This window comes from Heterodontus francisci, chromosome 10, assembly GCF_036365525.1.
Source record: "Heterodontus francisci isolate sHetFra1 chromosome 10, sHetFra1.hap1, whole genome shotgun sequence".
Classification (NCBI taxonomy): Eukaryota; Metazoa; Chordata; class Chondrichthyes; order Heterodontiformes; family Heterodontidae; genus Heterodontus; species Heterodontus francisci.
Window position 1 is genome coordinate 105,824,567 of NC_090380.1, and position 21,261 is coordinate 105,845,827.

The following is a 21,261-nucleotide window of genomic DNA, read 5'->3' on the forward strand; positions in this document are numbered from 1 at the left end:
CAATGCAAGGAAAACATTTATTTAAAGTGAAATGTACTTTGTATTTTTCATGACTAGAGTGATATTACAGAAATATTCTTTGTCATGCCCCTCCCCTTTGAGAAGGAGGGGCACTATTACATTATTGTAAGTAGTTTAGGTACTTAGAATGCAACATATGTTACTTGAATCTCATTGCACGTTACAATGCAGTCTCTTGTCAGAAGCTTGCTGTCTTGTCTCAAGATGATGTCCCACCTGCTCAGGTTGAATGTATTGTGAGACTAAGTTGGAGGGGAAGAGGGTGATGAGTGTAGTCATGTCACTAGTTACCCCCAGATAGGCTACAGGATAAAGCCTTCGTGAATATTACTGCCGTATCTATGCGGAGATGTGGTGTCTTCACATAGGCCTTCCAGGAGCAAAGGATTTAACCAACTAGAGTTTGCTAAGTCAGATTTTTATGCTACACAATGATCACTTGCCATGTAACAACCTCCATCCCCTCCTCTTGGGTGCCACAATGCTCAGTCACTGCAGTGTTTGATTGATCAGGGTTTGATTGTATTAGTCTGTCCACTGATCAGTGACATCGTTGGACCACTATCTAATCGACATCAATTGGTGGCCAGATAGAGTCGAAGTCAGGCAAGTAGCGAGCACCATCTTCAACAGGGCAATGCTCTTGGAACTAAGAACATGCCACGAATGGCTCCTGGACCCGCATCCTCAGGGGATTACCTCACAGTTTAAGATACTATTATTTATAAAATGTGCTCTCTTGGACAACGGTTAAATGGTTACTGTCTTTGTTTAAAAAAAAACATAAAAAGTGTTTGCCAAACCTTTCCGTAGACTCTGAATATACTTAAACTTTAGAAGAACCTTGTGCTCTTTTTGTCACGAAGGTGTGAAGTGTGAGTGACGCAGTGATTTGCTTCACATTATTGTGCTGGAAAACAAAAAAAAAAGGTTTGCCATCATTTTTTCTCATGTAAATAGTGCTGCCTTTAATCAGCTGAAGGTACAACTTGCACATGAAACCAGGGTCTAGTTCTGTCCTTCAGCACTTTGTTTATTCGGGTTTATGTTATCGATGCATGTGGCATATTGTCATGAAGAAATAAATGTATTATTTTACTAGTTAAAAATACAAAGAGTTCTCCACATAAGAAAACTAGAGAGAGTTAGTGTTGCCAACTCTGGCTGAATGTATTCCTGGAGGTTTCATCATTTGACCTCCTGCCTCCAATTGCCCCCCCCCCCAAATCCTCCCATCGATTGCCTAAAATGCCCATCCTCGCAGTTTCTGCACCAATTGAAAGGCAAACAAACTCTTCATTACCTGATTGGATAATTATTGGTTGCCTGTTAAACAGCCTTTCTTTTTCCAATTGTGAATATTTTTATAACTAATAAAGAAAAGCATGAAAAGAAAACATTTTTAAAGGCCCTGATAATTTTTTTCTCCTCATAGCAGTGTTCTGAAGATCAATCTTCCTGGAAACTCTTGGAGAATTGGTAACCTTAGATTGTACATGAATGTTCAAAGGCATTTTGGGCCCAGTGCTGTTTGGTCAATTCAGGCTACAAATATTGTCACGGCAGCAGCATAACCCAATGAAAGGCAGTATTCCTTCTCTAGGTCTTCACTTATATTGGCCAGATGAACAACAGCCCTCACTCACGGGACCTACATTGAAGTCACTCACAATATTTGTTGGGAAATGGGGGAGGGCCGCTTGGGCAGTATTGCGAGCCATGTGCTTGCTTCTTTCGAAGTAATTCAATTCTTACTTACCCAGGCTCTTCAGAAAGCTTCAGCCATTTAGATCCCCCATCTGTTAACTTTAAAATTTATATTGTTTTGCTGAACAGCTAGAACAGACATGGCGATAAAACTGTCCCTACTTTTAGACACCCGTGTGAACAATTTTAGTACGAAATGCTTTTTGAGATGTCAAGTGTATCTCAGTACTCAATTTATATGTTCTGATCAAGGTCTGGGGAATGGATATATATGCTGATGTTGGCCAGTTGATCATCTTTGTTTGCTTAAAATGGGAATGATTAAATAAAAGTCAATATTTTTAAGAAAGTTATCTTTTATTTTCCTTTGAAAAAATTTCTCATCTTTTATGATACTCTTCAGCACTGGCTTCCTGCTCACTTGTTATATAGTCTGCTCTGCCAAGAATCAAGACCATTAGATATGAAGTTTTAACAACCGAAATACCAACCCAAATTTTCTCTTTTTCCAGATGCTCCCAGATCTGTGTATGCCCAGAATGTTATGTGTATTTCAGATTTTGAGCATTTTTCACTTTTTTTTTCTCTCTATCGCCACTGGCTCTCTGACTATCTTTGAGTAGTCTGAACATGTGCAATATACCCACGCTCCCAGCATGTATTGTACTATTTAGTCAGAGAAATACTGAAATATTTTTCACCTAGCATTTTCTGTTCAGTTGCTTTGAAGGGCAACTTTATTCAAGTAAAAGTTTATATTGAGTGTTTTTTTTTCAGAGGCTATTGTACCTGGGAAGAGGAAATTCAGTTCTGTGGAGAGACTAGAGAAGCTGGATTTGTTCTCCTTTGAGAGGTTTAAGAGTTTTAATAGAGGTGTTCAATGTGAAGGGTTTTGATAGAGTAAATAAGATGAAACTATTTTTACTGGCAGGAGGTTAAGTAAACAGAAGACACAGATCAAAAATAATTAGCAAATAATCCAGGCGAGCAAGTATTTTTACTCTGTGATGATCTGGAATGCATTACTTGAATGGGTGGTGGAAGCAAATTCTGTAATAACGTTGAAAAGGGAAGTGGGTACAAAATTAAAAGTAAAAATTTACAGGGTTATGATAAAAGACCAGGGGAGCGGGATTAATTGGCAGCTCTTTCCAAGAGTCAGCACAGGTACGATGAGCTGAATGACCTCCTTCTGTGCTGCATGATTCTATATATAGATGTGTGTGTGTGTGTGTGATTACACAACTGTTGTAGTTTTTGTTTTTTGGACATATTAAGCTGAGAGGAAGACAGTGTATCTTTCCTCATCTTAATTTGTTTTTTCTTCCCATGCATAATACTTTGCACCTACATTAATAGCAGAGCTTCATACAAAGTAAGGATAGTGATAAATGATACAGGGAATACAGAATATTCATGCTAAGTATGAATAGTAATAAACTAACATCACATCAGAGTCAGTAGAATTGTGAAGATTACTAGCTGTACACAGGGTGAGATTTAATTGTAATTCATGAGGAACACTTGAAAGAGCAAGCAAGCAACATGACTCCATTTAGTTTTAGGAAGATATGAAAGGTGCACAGCAAATTAGACCTGTAAGTCTAAATTTGCATCTATGGAAAAGCAGTAACATTTCAGCAATAAAGTTTTTTTAATGAGGCAAAAAATGCAGGAGCTTTGCATAAGCAATAGCATTAGTTATAGTAAGTCAGCGAATGTGCTAGCTCAAATGGGTCGAGTGTTATTCCATGTAATATACATTAGCTTTGAAATTCATTTATGCAGGCCTGTTCTCCAGGCAAGAAACAGATGCTGAATGATCCAACATGGCATACATTGTGCCCAAGCTCAGTCCGCGCCACATGTGTGACACATGCCATGTTGGTTAGGGAGTCCTGTAGCTGTTCTCCTAAGTCCTGGCTTAGAACTGTGGCCTAAACAAATCTCAGGCCTAATGCCTGTTAGAGGCCCCTTTCTTAAATGGGTATGTGAGGACTGCAGCATGTGCCATATGATTTTGTCAGACGTGCAGCAGCCAAATCAGCAGTCCTTAAAGGGACAGGCAGAAATTTGATCATGCCAGAACAGTCTGAGTGCAGGACCAGCAGCCTGGCTTCAGGCCTAATTTAAACTAGAGCTGCAGATGCTTGCTACTCTGACCCATGTCCCTTCTGTCACATTGATAGCTTAACTCTACATGACATTGTGGCACAACTGTGACATTGTTTCCTCCACGCCTGCTTCAGCCTATATGCTGCTGAAACTCTCATCCATCCTGTTGTCACTTAGAGACTCAATTATTCCAGTGCTTTCCTAAACAACTTTCCATACTCCATCCTCCTAAGACTTCAGCTCATCCAAATCGGTGCAGCCAGATTCCACGAGATAAATGCAAGTTGTTGTTCATTACCTGTATGAGATTTCTTTTTATTCATTGGCTTTCAAGGTTGTAAAGCTAAATTTTCTTCAGTCTCTCTTCATAACTGAGTCAACTTAGGCTCATGATCAGTCTTGTAGCTCTACTCTATCTTCAAGTCTTTTGGCATTGAAGTGCCAAAGCTGAACACAGCATTCAACCTGAGCCCTATACAGTTTATCAAAGAACTTGCATTGATATAGCACTTTCACAACCTCAGGGCATTCATGTGAGAGGGCAAACAGAGTCTCTGTTTAATGGCTCATCTGAAAGACAGGACCTCTGACAGTGTAGCACTCCCACAGTAATGCATTGAAGTGCCAGTCTGAAGTACTGAAGTCTAAATAGTGGGATTTAAATCTATAACCTTCTGCTCCAGAGGCACAAGTGCTAGCACTGAGCCAAGGATGATATCTACACCCAAGAGTGAGTGGTACTGCATTTTTTTGATGAGATAGATCAGCATCCTATTTGTTTTTCTGACTGCTTTTGTATATTGATTGGATGCATGAGGGTTAGAAAAAGGTTTCCTCCTTGATTATGATCTGGACCCTTGGCAGGCATGTACATATGCCAACACTGGGTGAGGATACAGCAACACTGTGGTATTCCTCAGAGTAGGATAAACTTGTCTGTCCAAATGAAATAGCACATTTTCTGACTTACCATAACTAAGATTCATCGTCAGGGCTCATTGAGGGCATGGGGAAATTACCAACTGTGAAACCATAATTCAGTTAAGATTCTCAAGGGACAGACAATTTTTCCCAAAATCTTGTAGAGCCCTGCTCTGCTAACAGTGTCGAATACCTTAGTGAGGTCTATGAAAGTAAGATAAAGGGCTGTACTCTGTTACCTACACTTCTCTTGTAGCTGGTGTATGGAGAAGATCATGTCCACTGTAGATCTACCGCCACAGAAACCGCACTGTGCTTCCAGGTACACTCAGTCTACAAGTAAATGGAATCTTTTTAAGTATGACCCTAGCAAAGGCCTTCCCCATGATGCTCAGGAGTGAGATGCCCCCTGTAATTGTTGCAATCTCCTCTGTCGCCTTTGTTTTGGAATAGTGTGATTTTGGTGTCACGCATCTCCTATGGAATAGAACCTACTTTCCAGCAGAGAAGGAGAAGGTTATAAAGGTATGGCAATAGATGGGACTTTCTGTGCTTCAACAGTTCGGCTGGGATTCTGTCCTTGCCTGCTGCCCTTCTGTTGCTAGATAGTCTATGGCCTTCTCAAGCTCCAGTAATGAGGGTTCTTCATCTAACTCACCCATGACAGGAAGTTGTGGGAAAGCGTCAAGCACAGACTGGGAGATGTCCGACTCATGGGAGTACAGCTCACAGTAGTATTCAGCCCAGTGGGACATCCGTTACTTCTGTTGGTGAGTACTTCACCATCTCACGACTTCAGGGGAGCAACTTTGGTGATGTTCCACAGTCTCATCTGCCCCTTCCATGAAAGATGCACTGCACTGTATGGTTTGATGCTCCACTTGCGACAGTTTCGGAGTGAAGAATGGAGTGAAACAGGGTTGTTTCCTAGACCCTACTCTGTTTGGCATCTTCTTCTCCATGCTCCCGACCTTCGCCTTCCCTTCAGATATGGAAAGAGTTTACTTGCACACTAGGTCAGATGGTAAGCTGTACGATCTATCAAGACTGAAGGTGAAGACAAAAACACATTGCATCCTGATCAGGGAACTACTCTATGCTGATGATGCTGCACTAGTCACTCACACGGGAACTCAGCTACAAAGACACATGAACTGTCTCTCCCATGCCTGTAGCTTGTTCTCCATGACTATAAGCGTCAAGAAAACTGTGCTTATGGGACAAGGTGTTGCATCTCCACCTCTGATCGCACTAAATAACACCTTCTAGAAGTGGTTAGCAAATTCTACCAAGGGTGCTTGATGCAGAGCTCGATACACACATAGGGAAAGCAGCTACCATCTTCGGGCAACTCATGAAATGCACACGGGGTAACACCAAGCTGATGGTTTATAAGGCCTGTGTTCCCAGCAACTACTTGTATGGCAGTGAAACATGGGTGACTTACAGCTGCCAAGAAAAGAAGTTCGATAACTTCCATCTTCACTGTCTGCAGCACATTATGGGTATATCCTGGCAGGACAAAATCTCAAACGTGGCAGTCCTCTCAAAGGCAGAGCTCTAATCAAACAGAGGTGGCTTTGGTGGATTGGACACGTCTGCAGGATGGAAGACAGTCCCATACCCAAGGACCTTTTTATGGTGAGGTAGCCGGGGCCAGACCACCAGTGGGATGCCTGAAAATCCACTTCATGGATGCTTGCAAGCGTGACATGAAGGCTCTAAACATCGACTATTGCACCCTGGGAGTCACTAACTAGTGAAAGAGGGAAATGATGACACATCCTGTGGACTGATGTGCACTACCACGACGATCTGTGGCTGCAGCAGCTTGGCAACAGCCACCAACGCTGAAAACAACAACTCACAGAGTCACTTGACAGCTTCACATGCGACACTTGTGGCAGAACCTGCCTCTCAAGGATTGGCCTTCACAGCCATCAACCAAGGTGCACCAAGAAAAGGCACCCCACCTAAATGGATTGTTTGCTGTGTGCCCAACACAGGATGCCAACAGAGCAATTCTCAGGAGAGGAAAGGAAAGAAGACATTTGTAGAGAAAATAATAACAGAAAGATGGAGAGAGGGGATGCACTCTGGGTCATAGTTGAATACCTACAGGCCAATTTCACAGAGTTGCTGCCTGGAGGCTGGGGATAGTTTGCTTGCTTGCTTTCTATCTGTCAGAAGCAGCTGGAAGATCAACAGAGAGGCAACAGAGAAAATAATAAAATACCTTGAAATGAAAGCAAACAAAAATACAGTAGAGCTATCGTAAATATGCATCTGTTAACCAGAGTGTTCTGTTACCATGCCAACTCGAACATCCAGTTGGAAGACAATTGAATGACTTCAGAGAGCTTTTAAAGCACATTTCTGAGAAAAATAATTTAAACAGAAATACAGTGCAAAAGTGAAGCTTTTCACACAAAGTCCATTGTCTCTGATGAAAGTGCGTGGATTGACTCAGACAATGACAATCAGTTATGTCATCATTGCCAGTGGAATGCACCACTAAATAAATGGTGAAAATAAGCAAAAGTCCTTGTTTATATTTACACGGGCCTTACAACAACAAAAAAGCACAGACATACAAAATAAATACCAGCTTTATTTCACTTTGATTTTAAGTGATGGAAAATCATGCACATTTGTTAATTTCGAAAGGAAATATTACAGCTGCGATGTTATTCTGGTACTCAGTCATAATGGAACTTCAGTTTCAGAAGTATCAATTGACCTTGAATTTGTTGATTCCATTTCTGATCTAGTTATTGTGCAGAAATTATTCTGTTCTCTAGCTCTATGTTTATTCGTGGATATTTTAATGACCATCATGATAATGTGTTAGAGAGGAACTGCAGTCATCTCAAATACCGCAAAGAGAGAAACATCTATATAGGCCCCCTCTCTTATATATCAAAACTGCTGGTCAGACATCACCTTGGAAACAGCAACTTTTGTGCAAATTCTCCCTTCATTTATGTGCAGCAATAGCGGCAATGGAATGTTACTGAACGAGCACTGAGATTGTAAAAGTTACATTGCTGTAAAATGTGGTAGGAACTTGAGCTGCTTTCAGAGGGTGAATAGTCCACTAGCTGCCTCATTTTCTTTGATCAATTTCTCCTATTATCTTCTCAGTATATCCTTCCAGAAATGCATCTTTGAATCAGAGCCAATATTTCATTGAACAAGTGGTAAATCTATGGTACAGACTCCCCAGGGAGACGATGGAAGCAGCCAATATTGATTCATTCAAATTCAAATTGGATTTCTTTTAGAAAATAACATGTTAGGATTCAAAATATGAGTCACTTGAGACATGAAATGTGGCAAGTGTAGCATGCTTGGGAGGAACAGGTGACTTTCAACCTCTGGTTCCCCAAGAACGCTGGGAGTTTTCCTCATCTCATTTCGGGGTCTGTTGAGTCTCAGGGCTCAGTGTTGGGTCCCTTGCTGTTTGTGGTATATATTATTGATTTGGACTTAAATGTGGGAGGCATGATTGGTAAATTTTCAGGTGCCACAAAAATTGGCCGTGAAGTTGATAGTGAAGAGGATAGCTGTAGACTCCAGAATGATATCAATGGTTTGGTTGAATGGGCAGAAAAGTGGCAAATGGAATTCAATCCGGAGAAGTGTGAGGTAATGCATTTAGGGAAGGCAAACAAAGCAAGGGAATACACAATAAACGGGAGGATATTGAGAGGGGTAGAAGAAGTGAGAGACCTTGGAGTGCATGTCCACAGGTCCCTGAAGGTGGCAGGACAGGTAGATAGAGTGGTGAAGAAGGCATATGGAACGCTTTCCTTTATTGGCAGAGGTATAGAACACAAAAGCAGGGATGTAATGCTGGAACTGTGTAAATCACTGGTTAGGCCACAGTTGGCGTATTGTGCACAGTTCTGGTCACCACATTCCAGGAAGGGCATAATTACTCTGGTGAGAGTACAGAGGAGATTTACAAGAATGTTGCCTGGGCTTGAAAATTGCAGCTATGAGAAAATATTTGATAGGCTAGGGTTGTTTTCCTTAGAACAGAGGAGGCTGAGGGATGACTAAATTGAGGTGTACAAAATTATGAGGGGCCTAGATAGAGTAGACAGGAAGGACCTGTTTCCCCTAGTGGAGAGGTCAATTGCCGGGGGTCACAGACTTAAGATGATTGGTAGAAGGATTAGAGGGGACATGAGGAAAAACTTTTTCACCCAGAGGGTGGTGGGTGTCTGGAATTCACTGCCCGGATCGGTGGTGGAGGCAAAAACCCTCAACTCATTTAAAAGGTACCTGGACCTGCACCTGAAGTGCTGTAACCTGCAAGGCTACGGCCAGGTGCTGGAAGGTGGGATTAGATTAGGCGGCTAGTTTTTTCAGCTGGCGCAGACATGATGGGCTGAATGGCCTCTTTCTCTGCTGTAACTCTTCTAAGGTTCTATAGTTCAAATTGATAGAGATTATAATCTTTAAGACTTTAAGACTCACCTCAAAGTTTCTTTCTTCCCCAAAGTAACCAGGCTCAATTGTCTTATGTTTTGTCATAACTTAACTCAATCAATGCACGTAGTAGCTGACTAGCAAGAGGTCAATAATTCCCTTAAATTCCCAATAGATTGTGCGTTTTTAAATACAAACAAATCCTATCTAGCTCTGGATCGACATCCAGTGGGACACTCAGGTTGTGGAAGCCCATGAAACCCTCATGTTGTAGAGGACTAAACACCCTATGACCTCATATATAGATGGTTAGAGCCTGGAAAGAGTGTTCATGTCGTGGCCTGTCAGCTTGTTACTAAGATTACGAATCCTTCCACTACTTCAACACTATTCTCCAAAGGAAGAACTTAAAGAAATGCGAAAAGAAAACTCAGAAAATACTTAAAATATTTATATGGAACATCAAAAGATGCGATTAAGTTTATAATTAGGACAAAGCTTAGGCATCCATTTGTTAAAATATTTTATTTTTGTTGTCTTCAGCCATTTGACTCTTCTTTCTGTGAAATAAAAATAAATTGATTAACTACAACAACTTGCCTTTTTGACAATGCTCCTTACAGAGAGAGAGGAGAAAGAGAGAGAGAGAGAGATCTAGACCATTACTAGATGGAGAAATGATAGTGAATACCAAGTAAGGGCTAGAACGGGAAGATTGATGGGTTTGGAGGGAGTCAAGGCAAGGAGGAAGGGAAGGAATTTCAGGAAGCATTTTGAATTGCCAGAAGTGGCCCAGTAAGGAAAAGGGATGAAGGTGGGGAAGTCCACAGAACAGGGCATTATGGCAGACTGAGTGGTCACTAGTAATGAAGTGGAAGGTGCAGCCTTGTATTGGAGAAGCTTAGAGCGTATGCGGAGGACCGTATGCGGAGGACTTGGACTCTCTCTTGTGATGCTAAATGTCGCGTTTTAAAAAAATTCTTTCATGGGATGTGGGCGTCGCAAGCCAGGCCAGCATTTATTGCCCATCCCTAATTGCCCTTGAACTGAGTGGCTTGCTAGGCCATTTCGAGGGCATGTAAGAGTCAACCACATTGCTGTGGATCTGGAGTCACATGTAGGCCAGACCAGGGAAGGACAGCAGATTTCCTTCCCTAAAGGACATTAGTGAACCAGATAGGTTTTTACAACAATCGACAATGGTTTCATGGCCATCATTAGACTAGCTTTAAACAGACAAGGTTCTTGTCTATTTTCAGACCAGGACAGACAGAACTCCCCCATGCCCATTTGTATATCTGTGTAATTACTGGGGGGAATTTTTTATTCTGCATGCCCATTGTAGAACTACATGTTGTAGAACCCACCTGATCTACCTTCCATTGAAATTAGCAGGCATAGCTGAAAACCACTCCCATTAATGGCATATCTACAATGGGGTTTTTTTCATGAGACACAAAGGTAAGTGGGGAAAAATACATACTTTAAAAATCTTCATATGGAGCACTGATAAACTGTCTGGATCAAAACCAGCTTGCTGGCAACTCTATTGTACCCATGTCCTACTAACAGATTGATTACAGATTGGAATTGGTCAAGGTCATGTGTCAGACCACCTTTGCTCATTAGGTCAGGGAATGGAGAGTGACATAGGGAGAAGAGAAATAACACTGTTACAGAACGGGGCAATGCAAAGCAAAAAAAACTTCTGAGCAAGGAGTCCGCGTGTACCTCCATTTGCTCGTGGATCCAGTCTAGGTACTCGGTGACCCTAGCGTACACTCCAGGTTTGTTCTGGTTTGCACAGCCTGCTCCCCAGCTTGTAATTCCAACTAATTTCCAAGCATTGTCCTCACTGCATGCGAGGGGGCCTCCGCTGTCTCCCTGTTTTACACCAAAAGAGAAAATTCAAAAGTGAACAGAAAGCCATGAATAAATTTACCTCCAAAGGGAGTCTGGGTACATATGTATACATCGCGTAAATGCAAAAGTACATGGGGAGGCACAGGAACTTGTGACAGAAATCACACATGCCAAATGGAACTATTAATTTTGTCATTTGAAACTTTTACTGGACATTGCAAATAACGTTTAAACAAAAGACCTGAACAGTTAAAAAAATGGCCAAGCACATTTGCATTTTGAGAAGACAAAGGCTGGCTGACTGATAGAAATAAAGTACCAGTCTAGCTGTAAAAATAGGGGTGCTCCCTGATTCAATTAGTGAGATTGGTTTTGTCAATAGGGGTAATCAAAAGACATCAACACCCTTTGACTTTGTAAGAGCCAAACCACCTCACCCACCCCCCCCCCCACCCCACTACCGAGTATGTCCAATGGACTCTGAAATTCAAACAACCCTCCAAAAACTGCTGTTTCAAAGAGATGGTCACAAGATAACTGCTGCTGTAACACTGGGGTTTTTGAATTGTACCTCAGAGAAAAGTAAAGAGACTGCAACTAAACTTGAAGAGAGAGGATCTCTTTCTCTGTCTTTCTCTCCAGCAAAGTCCCAGGGAAACCATGCCGGAAGCTTTTACGCCCCAAGACTACAGACCCTTACAGGTGACCGCTAAAAAGACTGACAAAACCTCTCTTTGGCTTTCTGGTACCAGAGAAGCGAGCCTGAAATGATGCACGTGACCCCAGCGAGGACTCCAAAACTTTAACTTCAATTAAGGACATGACATTGAGGACAGTATTTATATTCCATTTATTACCAACTCTACTTCAACCTCCCAATTCTTTCTTCTCCTCTGTATCTATTTGTGTGTGTGCTCTCGTATGCATGTGAGCATGGATGCGCGCATATTTTAATAATTTTAACCAGTTTGGAGTGATAAGGTTAATAAACTTACATCTTAATTGTTTAAACCCAAGAAAACCTGTCTGAGTGGTTCATTTGCACTTGGAATTAGAGTGCAGTGAGCAAGTGCTCACTGAGGTGATAAGCTACAATCACTGTTTTAAAAAAAAGATAAACCCTGTTATGACCAAACTAGCGAAGAGGCGAGAAGGGAGCCTGAGACCCCTTCCTCACTTGGTTGTAACAGAAATTTGGGGGCTCTAGTCTGGGATTGGACCCACAGACAAACAAGAAATTGGAAGTGGGAAATCAAATTGATCCCAATCAAAAAGAGAAGAAAAAACATCAATATAGGTTTTCTTATGGTTTGTGTTGCTAAAATACTAAAATGTCTATGACCAAAGCCAGTACCTCCCCAAGCCAGGGTGAAATAACTTGGGAAAGGTTAAAGGAACTATCTATGGAGGAGTTGCAAAATATGGTTGAGCAGTGTGGGATCACTTTCCATACCAAAGCTAGGAAAGCCAAACTCCTCAGACTTGTGGCCAACCATTTTTCCCTTGAACCTGAAGAGTCAGATTTGGAATTAGATTTAGACGGGGACATGGTAGCAAAAATATAATTCGAACAGAACAAACTTGAATTGGAATTACAGAAAGAGAAAGAAAGAGAGACAGGAAAGAGAGAGAAAGAACTTTCCAGAAGGAACAGGAGGAAAGGAAGCTGAGGCGGCTTGAGTTAGCCAGGGGGCGACAAAGTAACCCCAGTGAAAGCATGGCCAATATGGAGGCTACAATTAACTCAGGGCCGTGTGCTGAGCTTTTAAAATTCTCCCAATTGATCCCAAAGTTCAATGAGGGAGATGTGGAAGCATTTTTGTAACTTTTGAAAAGCTCAAGAGGCAGTTAAAATGGCTGGCTGTGAGCTGTACCCTCCTGCTGCAAAGCAAGCAAACAGGAAAAGTCCATGAGGTTTATTCCCTGGTGCCAGATGAAAGTTCGTCAAATTATGAACTGACTAAAAATGCTATCCTCAGTGCATATGAGCTAATACCGAAAGCCTACCACCAGAAATTCCGAACCCTCCGAAAACAAGTTGATCAAACTTACTTGGAGTTTGAGAGAAGAAAGCAGCTGACTTTTGACCAATGGTTGAGGGCCTCTTTATGTACAGCTCACATATAAAAACCTCAAAGAGATGATTCTTCTTGAGGAATTTAAAACTCTCTCTCTCTCTCTATAAAGACCCATGCGGAGGAGCAAAAAGTGCTCAGAGCGAGGCAAGCTGCAGTTCTGGCTGATGAGTTTGCTATGATACACAAGTTGGTTCCCCAAGGGCAAACCTTTCCTAGTCACCCCCAAAAACCTGAAAAGATCAAAGGGTGGGACAAAGGGTGGAGCCCAAACAGTCCTGGAGAGAAAAAAAAGCAGGACACACAGGGGGCCCTCCTCCAGCCAAAAAGGATAGTGCTGTAAGTAGGATTGAGACCCAGAGACCTGTGTGCTTCCATTGTAATAAGGCTGTTTGCTGGAATCTACGGGGAAAGCCTGTAGGGTTAATCAGGGCACACCCACTCAGTGCAGGAGAAGGGACACTGATGGAAAGCACAGCAGAACAAGCTATGGCTTTAACTGCAGCTGCAGTAAGACCCAGAAAAAATACTGCTGTGGGTGCAGGATAATTTAATGAGATCCCTGAAGGTTATCAGAATTTTGTATCCAAAGGGAGAGTAACCCCATACCCCTCGAGTGGGGCAAGCAAGCCCATAGTCATACTCAGGGATATAGGCCTGACCTTTCCCCTAGAGACTGCAGTAAATACCAAAATGATAGTAAATGGTATTGGAGGGCAGTGTACACCTGTACCTTTACATTGGGTGCTCTTGGAGTGTGACCTCGTTTCGGGATCAGTGACCGTAGGGATTGTCCCTAGTTTGCCTGTGGATGGGGTTGACCTGCTCCTAGGCAATGATCTGGCAGGGGCGAATGTGGTAGCTTCCCCAGTAGTGAAAGAGAGACCAAAGAAGGTCAGAGAGACAGGGCAGTGGCAGTAGACGGTCCCCTGAAGTTCCTCTACATGTGTAGTGACTCAGGCCATGACCAAACCAGTTCCCCCAGAGGAGACTGAATTGGCACTGCAGACAGATGACCATGAGGTCTGGTTGTCTGAAACTTTCTTTGAAAAGTTAGAGCGCCCAGGGAATGGATTAGATGAATCTTCCCTAGTCGAGGCTCAGCAAGCCGACCCAGTATTAAGAAAGTTAGCACAGGCTGCCTAAACTGAAATTGAAGCAGAGGGAGTCCCTGATTGCTACTTTGTAAAGAATGAGGTGCTGATGAACAATTGGAGTTCTCCTCACAGACCCGAGGACAAAGAGTGGACAGTGATTCACCAGTTAGTGAAAGGTACCTGGACATACACCTGAAGTGCTATAACGTGCAAGGCTACAGACCAGGTGCTGGAAGGTGGGATTAGATTGGCGGTTAGATTTTTTCGGCTGGCGCAGACATGATGGGCTGAATGGCCTCCTTCAGTGTCATAATTTTTCTATGGTTCTATGGTGGTTCATTAAGAATGGTCCATGAGTTGACAATGGCTGTACATGCCAGTATATGAAAAACCAAAGCCTGCATAACATAGCAGTTTTGACTGGCCAAAACTCCACAAGGATGTAGTGGAGTACTGTAGAACTTGCCACGTGTGCCTGGTTGTGGAGAAACCCCAACCTTTAGTGAAATATGCATCCCTAATTCCTGTACCGTCTTTTGGGAAACCCTGCAGTAGAGGGCTGGTGAATTATGATGGACCCATGCCGAGAATAAAAGCTGACAGACAGGCACAGGTCTGGCAGAGAGTTACATAGAAAGGGGTAAAAAGGGACAAAGAGGACAGGTTAAAGGAGATCTGGGTGGATGCCCAAATGTAAACTCCGACTATCCGGTCAGCCAACCCCAAAATGTTGGAAAAATTAGACCCCACACCCTCCTATGTAAATGCAGACAAAAGGATCACCCTACCAGGGCTGCTGACCACATTTGCAGAACCCTGCAGGGACAAAGAAAGTCGCCAAGAGGGCACAGAAACCATGAGAGTGATACCTCACCTTGTTGAAGTGCCGCAGGGGAGTGCAGTGGAGTCTGGACAAATACCTGTAAGCAGGAATGTCCCAGAGGACAAAGGGGAGATTAGCAAAGAATTATCCCCCAAAGTCAGGAGACAAGGGAACCAACAATGCCCTAAAGTGAGCAGCACTTGGATGACTCACCAGAGCACTGAAAGTAAGGTCAAAGTGGATCTACCCACAGCAGACACCCATGACCAGAGCTCAAACTCAGAGCTAATTAAATCCAACAATCTCCCTGCAAACCCCAACAGGAACAAAGGCACCCTAGACAATTATGGAAATATGCAAACATCGAACCTCCCCAAAAATCACATGTTTATTGGGATGCCCAATCCCAATTTATTACAGGCGGTTACTAAAATCCACTGGCAACACCTAACCATCCCAGACCCACCTCAAGGAAGTTTAAATCCGCACCACTGCGACAGAGAAAAGGCAGGCTGAAACAATTTTTAAGATTTCTGAGTGGATGAGAATGAATAAGAGAATGTGTGCTTTCCTGTATTTTCTCTTCTTTTCAACTAGTAATGAAATGCTCCCGAGTATTGTATTTCATTTGGCGTGGTACGGAGGTGTGATGGAAATCACACGTGCCAAATGGAACCATTAATTTTGTCATATGGAACACTGCTTGAAACTTTTACTGGACATTGCAAATAACTTTTAAAAAACAGAACTGAACAGTTAAAAAAATGGCCAAGTACATTTGCATTTTGAGAAGACAAAGGCTGGCTGAGAGATAGAAGTAAAGTACCAGTATAGCTGGAACAATGGGGGTGCTCCTTGATTCAAATAGCAAGATTGGTTTTGTCAATAGGGGTAATCAAAAGACATCGACACCCTTTGACTTTGTAAGAGCTAAAACACCCCCCGAGTATGTCCAATGGACTCTGAAATTCAAACACCCCTCCAAAAACTGCTGTTTCAAAGAGATGGTCACATGATACCTGCTGGTGTAACACTGGGGTTTTTGAATTGTACCTCAGAGAAAAGTAAAGAGACTGCAACTGAACTTGAAGAGAAAGGATCTCTCTTTCTGTCTCTCTCTCCAGCAAAGTCCCAGGGAAACCATTCTGGCAGCTTTTACACCTCAAGACTACAGACCTTTACAGATGACCACTAAAAAGATAGACAAAACTTATCTTTGGCCTTCTGGTACCAGAGAAGCAAGCATGAAATTGTGCACGTGGCCCCAGTGAGGACTCCAAAACTTTAACTTCAATTAAGGACATTATATTAAGTACATTAAGGACAATATTTGTATTCCATTTATTATCAACTCTACTTCAACCACCCAATTATTTCTTCCTCTCTATTTGTGTGTGCATGTCTCTCGTATGCATGTGAGCATGGATGCGTTGTGTATTTTAGTAATTTTAACCAGTTTGGAGTGATAAGGTGAATGAAGTTACATCTTTCTTGTTTAAACCCAAGAAAACCTGTCTGATTGATTAATTTGCAATTGTAATGAGAGTGCAGTAAGCAAGGCTCACTGAGGTGGTAAGCTAAAATCACTGTGTTTAAAGAAAAGACAAGCCCTGTTATGGCCAAACCAGCGAAGGGGTGAAAGGGGAGCCTGAGACCCCTTCCTCACCTGGTCGTAACAAACGGAAATACAAGGACAGACATACACAGATACATGTACGCAATACATATAAATGGTTAACTATGCAAAGCTTCGGGAAACAGAACTGACACACAACCAATCTTCTGCAGTACAAGGGCCACGTTGACAAAGGGGGTGGATCCCTAGAGCAAGGGAAATTGGAACTCTCTTATAGACCTGCCAACATTGAAATGCAGACAATCAAAAAAATATTTCCATTATGTGGCGAGTGTAGAGTAGGGGGGGGATTGTTCTCTTTACACTGGAGAAGGTTAAGGTGAGATTTAACAGAGGTGTTCAAAAGTATTTCTAGAGTAGATAAGGAGAAACTGTATACCATGGCAGGGTTAGTAACCAGAGGACACAGATTTAAGATAATTGGAGAACAAATCAGATGAGCAGAAATTATTTTACAGTCAGTTGTTATGATCTGGAACCTGCGGCCTGAAAGGATGGTGGAAGCAGATTCAATAATAATTTCAAAAGTAAATTGGATATATGCTTGAAAAATTAAAAAGAAAAGTCCAGGGCTATGGGGAAGCTCACAGGAGTGAGACCTATTGGATAACTCTTTCAAAGAGCCAGCATAGGCACAATGGGCTGAATGGCTTCCTTCTGTGCTGGTCAGAATTTTACCAGGCCTTTGGGGATGGCCTGGAAGGCAGGAAGGCTGGAAAAATGGCATGGAAAGGCATAGGCAGGGATGCCCGATGTCTTCCTGTCGTAATGCCTTTTTGCCAGCGGCGGGAAAGGTGGCAGAACAGCCGCCCACCCAAAGCCCAACTGAGCTACATTTTTCCCGCAGTTGGGGGTGGGGGGGGTTGGTGGGCTGCAGTCGTGTAGGGAGACTGTCCAGTGAAACCTGGCAGCCTCCCAGCAGGCTGACGGGTTGGGGTCCATCCCTTTTAGGAAGCCCATGTTCCACAGACGGGTCCCCCCATCAGCAATGGTCACACCCATGTCAACGGCATTGCCTGCCCTCAATGACTCTCCCCCAGTCGCCAGGGCCTGCCTGCCTGGGCCTGGTGTCCCCCGGCCTCACTTCCCCCTCTTCGAGGGTGCTTCAGTCATTGAGGTGTCCTCTCCTCACAGCGTTGGCCATTGCTGAGACTGCGAGCTGCCGGCCCTCGAGTTGGGCCAGCAGCTTTTGGGGGCGGGCACCCTTCCTTAATTGAGACCTGGTGATGGCCACTTAATTGGCCAGTGCCGGGAATATGCCTCCCTGGGTCCCACCACCTGCTGAAGCAGGGTTGCCTCCCACTTTTGGTCCCACTGGTGGGATCTTAGCTGCAGTGGAAAAATTCAGCTCTATGATTCTATAAAACCATTTATCTTTGGACTCCTCTGAAATTGCTTACCATCAGTGTTGCTCATTTGACCGTACTCTTACACCCCAGTCCTGCATTATCAAAGATACCATTCCTCCTGGCCAACACACACAACCAACATCACTAAAAGAGATTATCTGCTCATTATGTCAGTGCTGTTGCTAGGACTTTGCTGTGCTTCAATTGACTTCAGTTCTGACATGATGAAGAAGGGTGAGAGGAGGCTCATGTGGAGCACAAGCACCAGAATGGACATGTCAGGCCAAATGGCCTGCTTTTGTGTCGTAAATACTATGTGTGGAATGTTCCTGATCTCATGGAGGTGGGTTTGAAGGCGGGACCAGAGGTAAGATCGGAGATAAGGCGTCACGTCAGCACACAGACGTGTTCCCGCCTACAGCAATCTTGCCAGAGACGGGTAAATATCAGGAGCTTGAAACTTGAATCCATAACTCGCCCAGCAACAGTGGGTACTAATTAATGATCAATTAAGTGCCTAATGGGGGAGATGGTGAGGATTCTGCCAGGACCTTGCTGGCATCGAAACAGACTCCGAGTAAGGAGCCCGGCAGCTCCGTTGAGGTGGCGTCCTGGGAGGCCAGGGGGTGACATCAGAGGTGAAGACTCCATGTCCTAATGATGGGGCTGCCTGGATGAAAGGTTGCACACCCGGCCGAAATGAATCCTCCGGAAGGGGTTTCCCCTCCACTCCAGTGGCCCTACTGGCTTTGAGCCACTTTATTTTTTGGCATTTTGTTCACGCTTCTGAGGGCACCTCCATTTTGAAGGTGCAAGGAGTCTCCATTTTGAAGCACCCTCCTGCACTCTGCTTTCTGCCTGAGCAGTGCCCACCTCTCTTGACGGAGCTGCCAGCTGTCCCCAGCTGCAGGCTCTCTGATTGGGCCTGCAGCCTCAGGAAGCTGGCCATCATCCTTAATGGGGCGGTGGACGCGGAAGTGGCCAATTAGGAGGCTGCCTTCTGGAAGATGGCGCTGGAAGGCGCACTGAAGACCCGAGCTGGGGTCAGGGCCCGGAAATGTCCGACACCTGAAAATATTCTATCAGCAGACAATGCTGCCCTGTGTCATTACAGCAACGATTACAATTCAAAATACTTCATTAGCTTTGAAGCATTTTGGGGTGCCCTGAGGTCACCCCAGTCCTGCACTGGAGTGTCAGTCTAGATTATATATTCTAATTATTGGAGCGAAACTTGAATCCATAACCTGCCGACTCAGACGGAATACTGAGCCACGGCTCACCCAGACTGGACACCAGTAACTTGGTGGCATGCACTGTACTGGGACAGAGGAGGCAGGAACAGTGAGAAACACAGCAGGAAATCAATAGGGTTGGTAGATCTATGGAAATCCCTGATGGGTCACCATCAGGGCACACGAGCCAGCGTCAGTGAGTTCCATCCATTTCTTGGATTCCACCGCCCCCCCAAACCCGCCACCCGACCTGCTGTCTTTTATCACTTACCACTTCAGGTATGCCCATGGCCCTGAGAAAATTTGGAGCCAATGTTTGAAAGGCATGGAAATAAATATTTTGTGATGCAGACATTGCACTGAAAGAGATTGCAGTACCTATGAATGCCTAACTTTTACAAACAACACAAAATACTAAAGTTGATCATGATTGGGATGAACCCTCATGGTGATAAGTTCTCCTGTGTGACCAATTGCCAAGAATTGTAATAATCTTGGAACTATACCTGGCAGGAATCAATCCCTCCCTGAAGGTATCCAGCACAAATCATTCTGGAGCTTATCCTCTTATAATAAACTTCAGGCCGGCTGCACATGTAATTGGATATTAGAGGAACCTGGGCCTCTCTCAGACTGAGAGAAATTTCATCTGCTGGATTACAAATGCAACTCATTTAGTACATTTCACTCAATGGAACAATACATTCAAAAAAGCATTGGCCCAGATTCAGCTGGCAAAGTAAAGGTGGGTTTACTGGCGTTCGACGTTATTAATGTGTAAAACATCCAGCAGCCTGTCACGAGGAAGAGATACCCTGTGAGCTGCAAATCACCATCAAGTTGCGGAACTATTTGTATCAATTCAGCTCCAACCTCATGAAAATGGCAACTCGCCCTCACCCTCCCTATGAGTTTTATGAAGTTACTGCATTTGAACATTAATGCCCATTAAACTCTTTGTGGAAAGTTAGGGCTGGGACTTAATCGCGTAAGTAGCTTCCACTTCAGCTCTCCAGCCCAGAGAGGGAACAATTTAAACCATGAAGTCTTGTTCCTACGGGTTGTAAAATGTTGCACATTTTTCAAATTTACAATGTAACATTTTTTCTTCCCTTTCTGTCTCTTTTTTTCTCCCTCTCTTAATGTAATCTTTCCTTCTCTTTATTTCTGTCTGATTTCACTTTAATTCACTCTATTTCCTTCTCCATTATTCCTCTGTTTCTTTCTCAATCCTTAAATCCCACTGCTTAAGGACTGTCTTTCACCAAATTCCAGATGCCCATTGCCCTCACTATCAGCTCAAACTTCTAGCAACTTACAGGGCAAATCATTTTTGAGCTGAATGTGAGGGAAGATGTCTAAGTAACAGGACCACCACAAGATGCTCTGCTCCAGTAAAACCTGGGCTGTTACTTTTAATTTACAAAGGGATGCACAGGATTGGAAAAGGTCATTATAGTCAACCGGGCTGGTCCTAAAGTTCAAAAGATATCACACACTCTGCCTCTTGTCCCCAAAAATAATCTATCCAGTTCCGTCTTAAATGTACACAAAACTGCAGATAAGGAGACCAATATTGTGTCCAGTTTTGGTCTCCTTTTCTGAGAAAGGATGTTCTTGCTATAGAGGGAGTGCAGTGAAGGTTTACCAGACTGATTCCTGAGATGGCGGGACTGAGGTATGAGGAGAGATTGAGTCGGGTAGGATTATATTCGCTGGAGTTCAGAAGAGTGAGGGGGGATCTCATAGAAACCTATAAAATTCTAACAGGACTTGACAGGGTAGATGCAGGAAGGATGTTCCCGATGGTGGGGGAATCCAGAACCAAGGGTCATAGTCTAAGGATATGGGGTAAACCTTTTAGGACTGAGATGAGGAGAAATTTCTTCACCCAGAGAGTGATGAGCCTGTGGAATTCACTACCACAGAAAGCAGTTGAGGCCAAAACATTGTATGTTTTCAAGAAGGAGTTAGATACAGCT

At 43.4% G+C, this 21,261-nt stretch overlaps 1 protein-coding gene across 1 annotated transcript in view; it reads right to left on the minus strand.

Moving 5' to 3' along the window:
* Positions 1-9,702: 9,702 nt before the first annotated feature.
* Positions 9,703-21,261, minus strand: part of LOC137374228 (transmembrane protease serine 3-like) — a 55,663-nt gene continuing 44,104 nt past the window's right edge. The window contains exons 13-15 of the mRNA XM_068040016.1: positions 19,786-19,931; positions 10,933-11,085; positions 9,703-9,761 (exon numbers count right to left, since the gene is read on the minus strand). Coding sequence (XP_067896117.1) covers positions 9,741-9,761; positions 10,933-11,085; positions 19,786-19,931 — 320 coding nt within the window. The 3' untranslated portion in view covers positions 9,703-9,740. The remainder of the gene's footprint in view (positions 9,762-10,932; positions 11,086-19,785; positions 19,932-21,261) is intronic.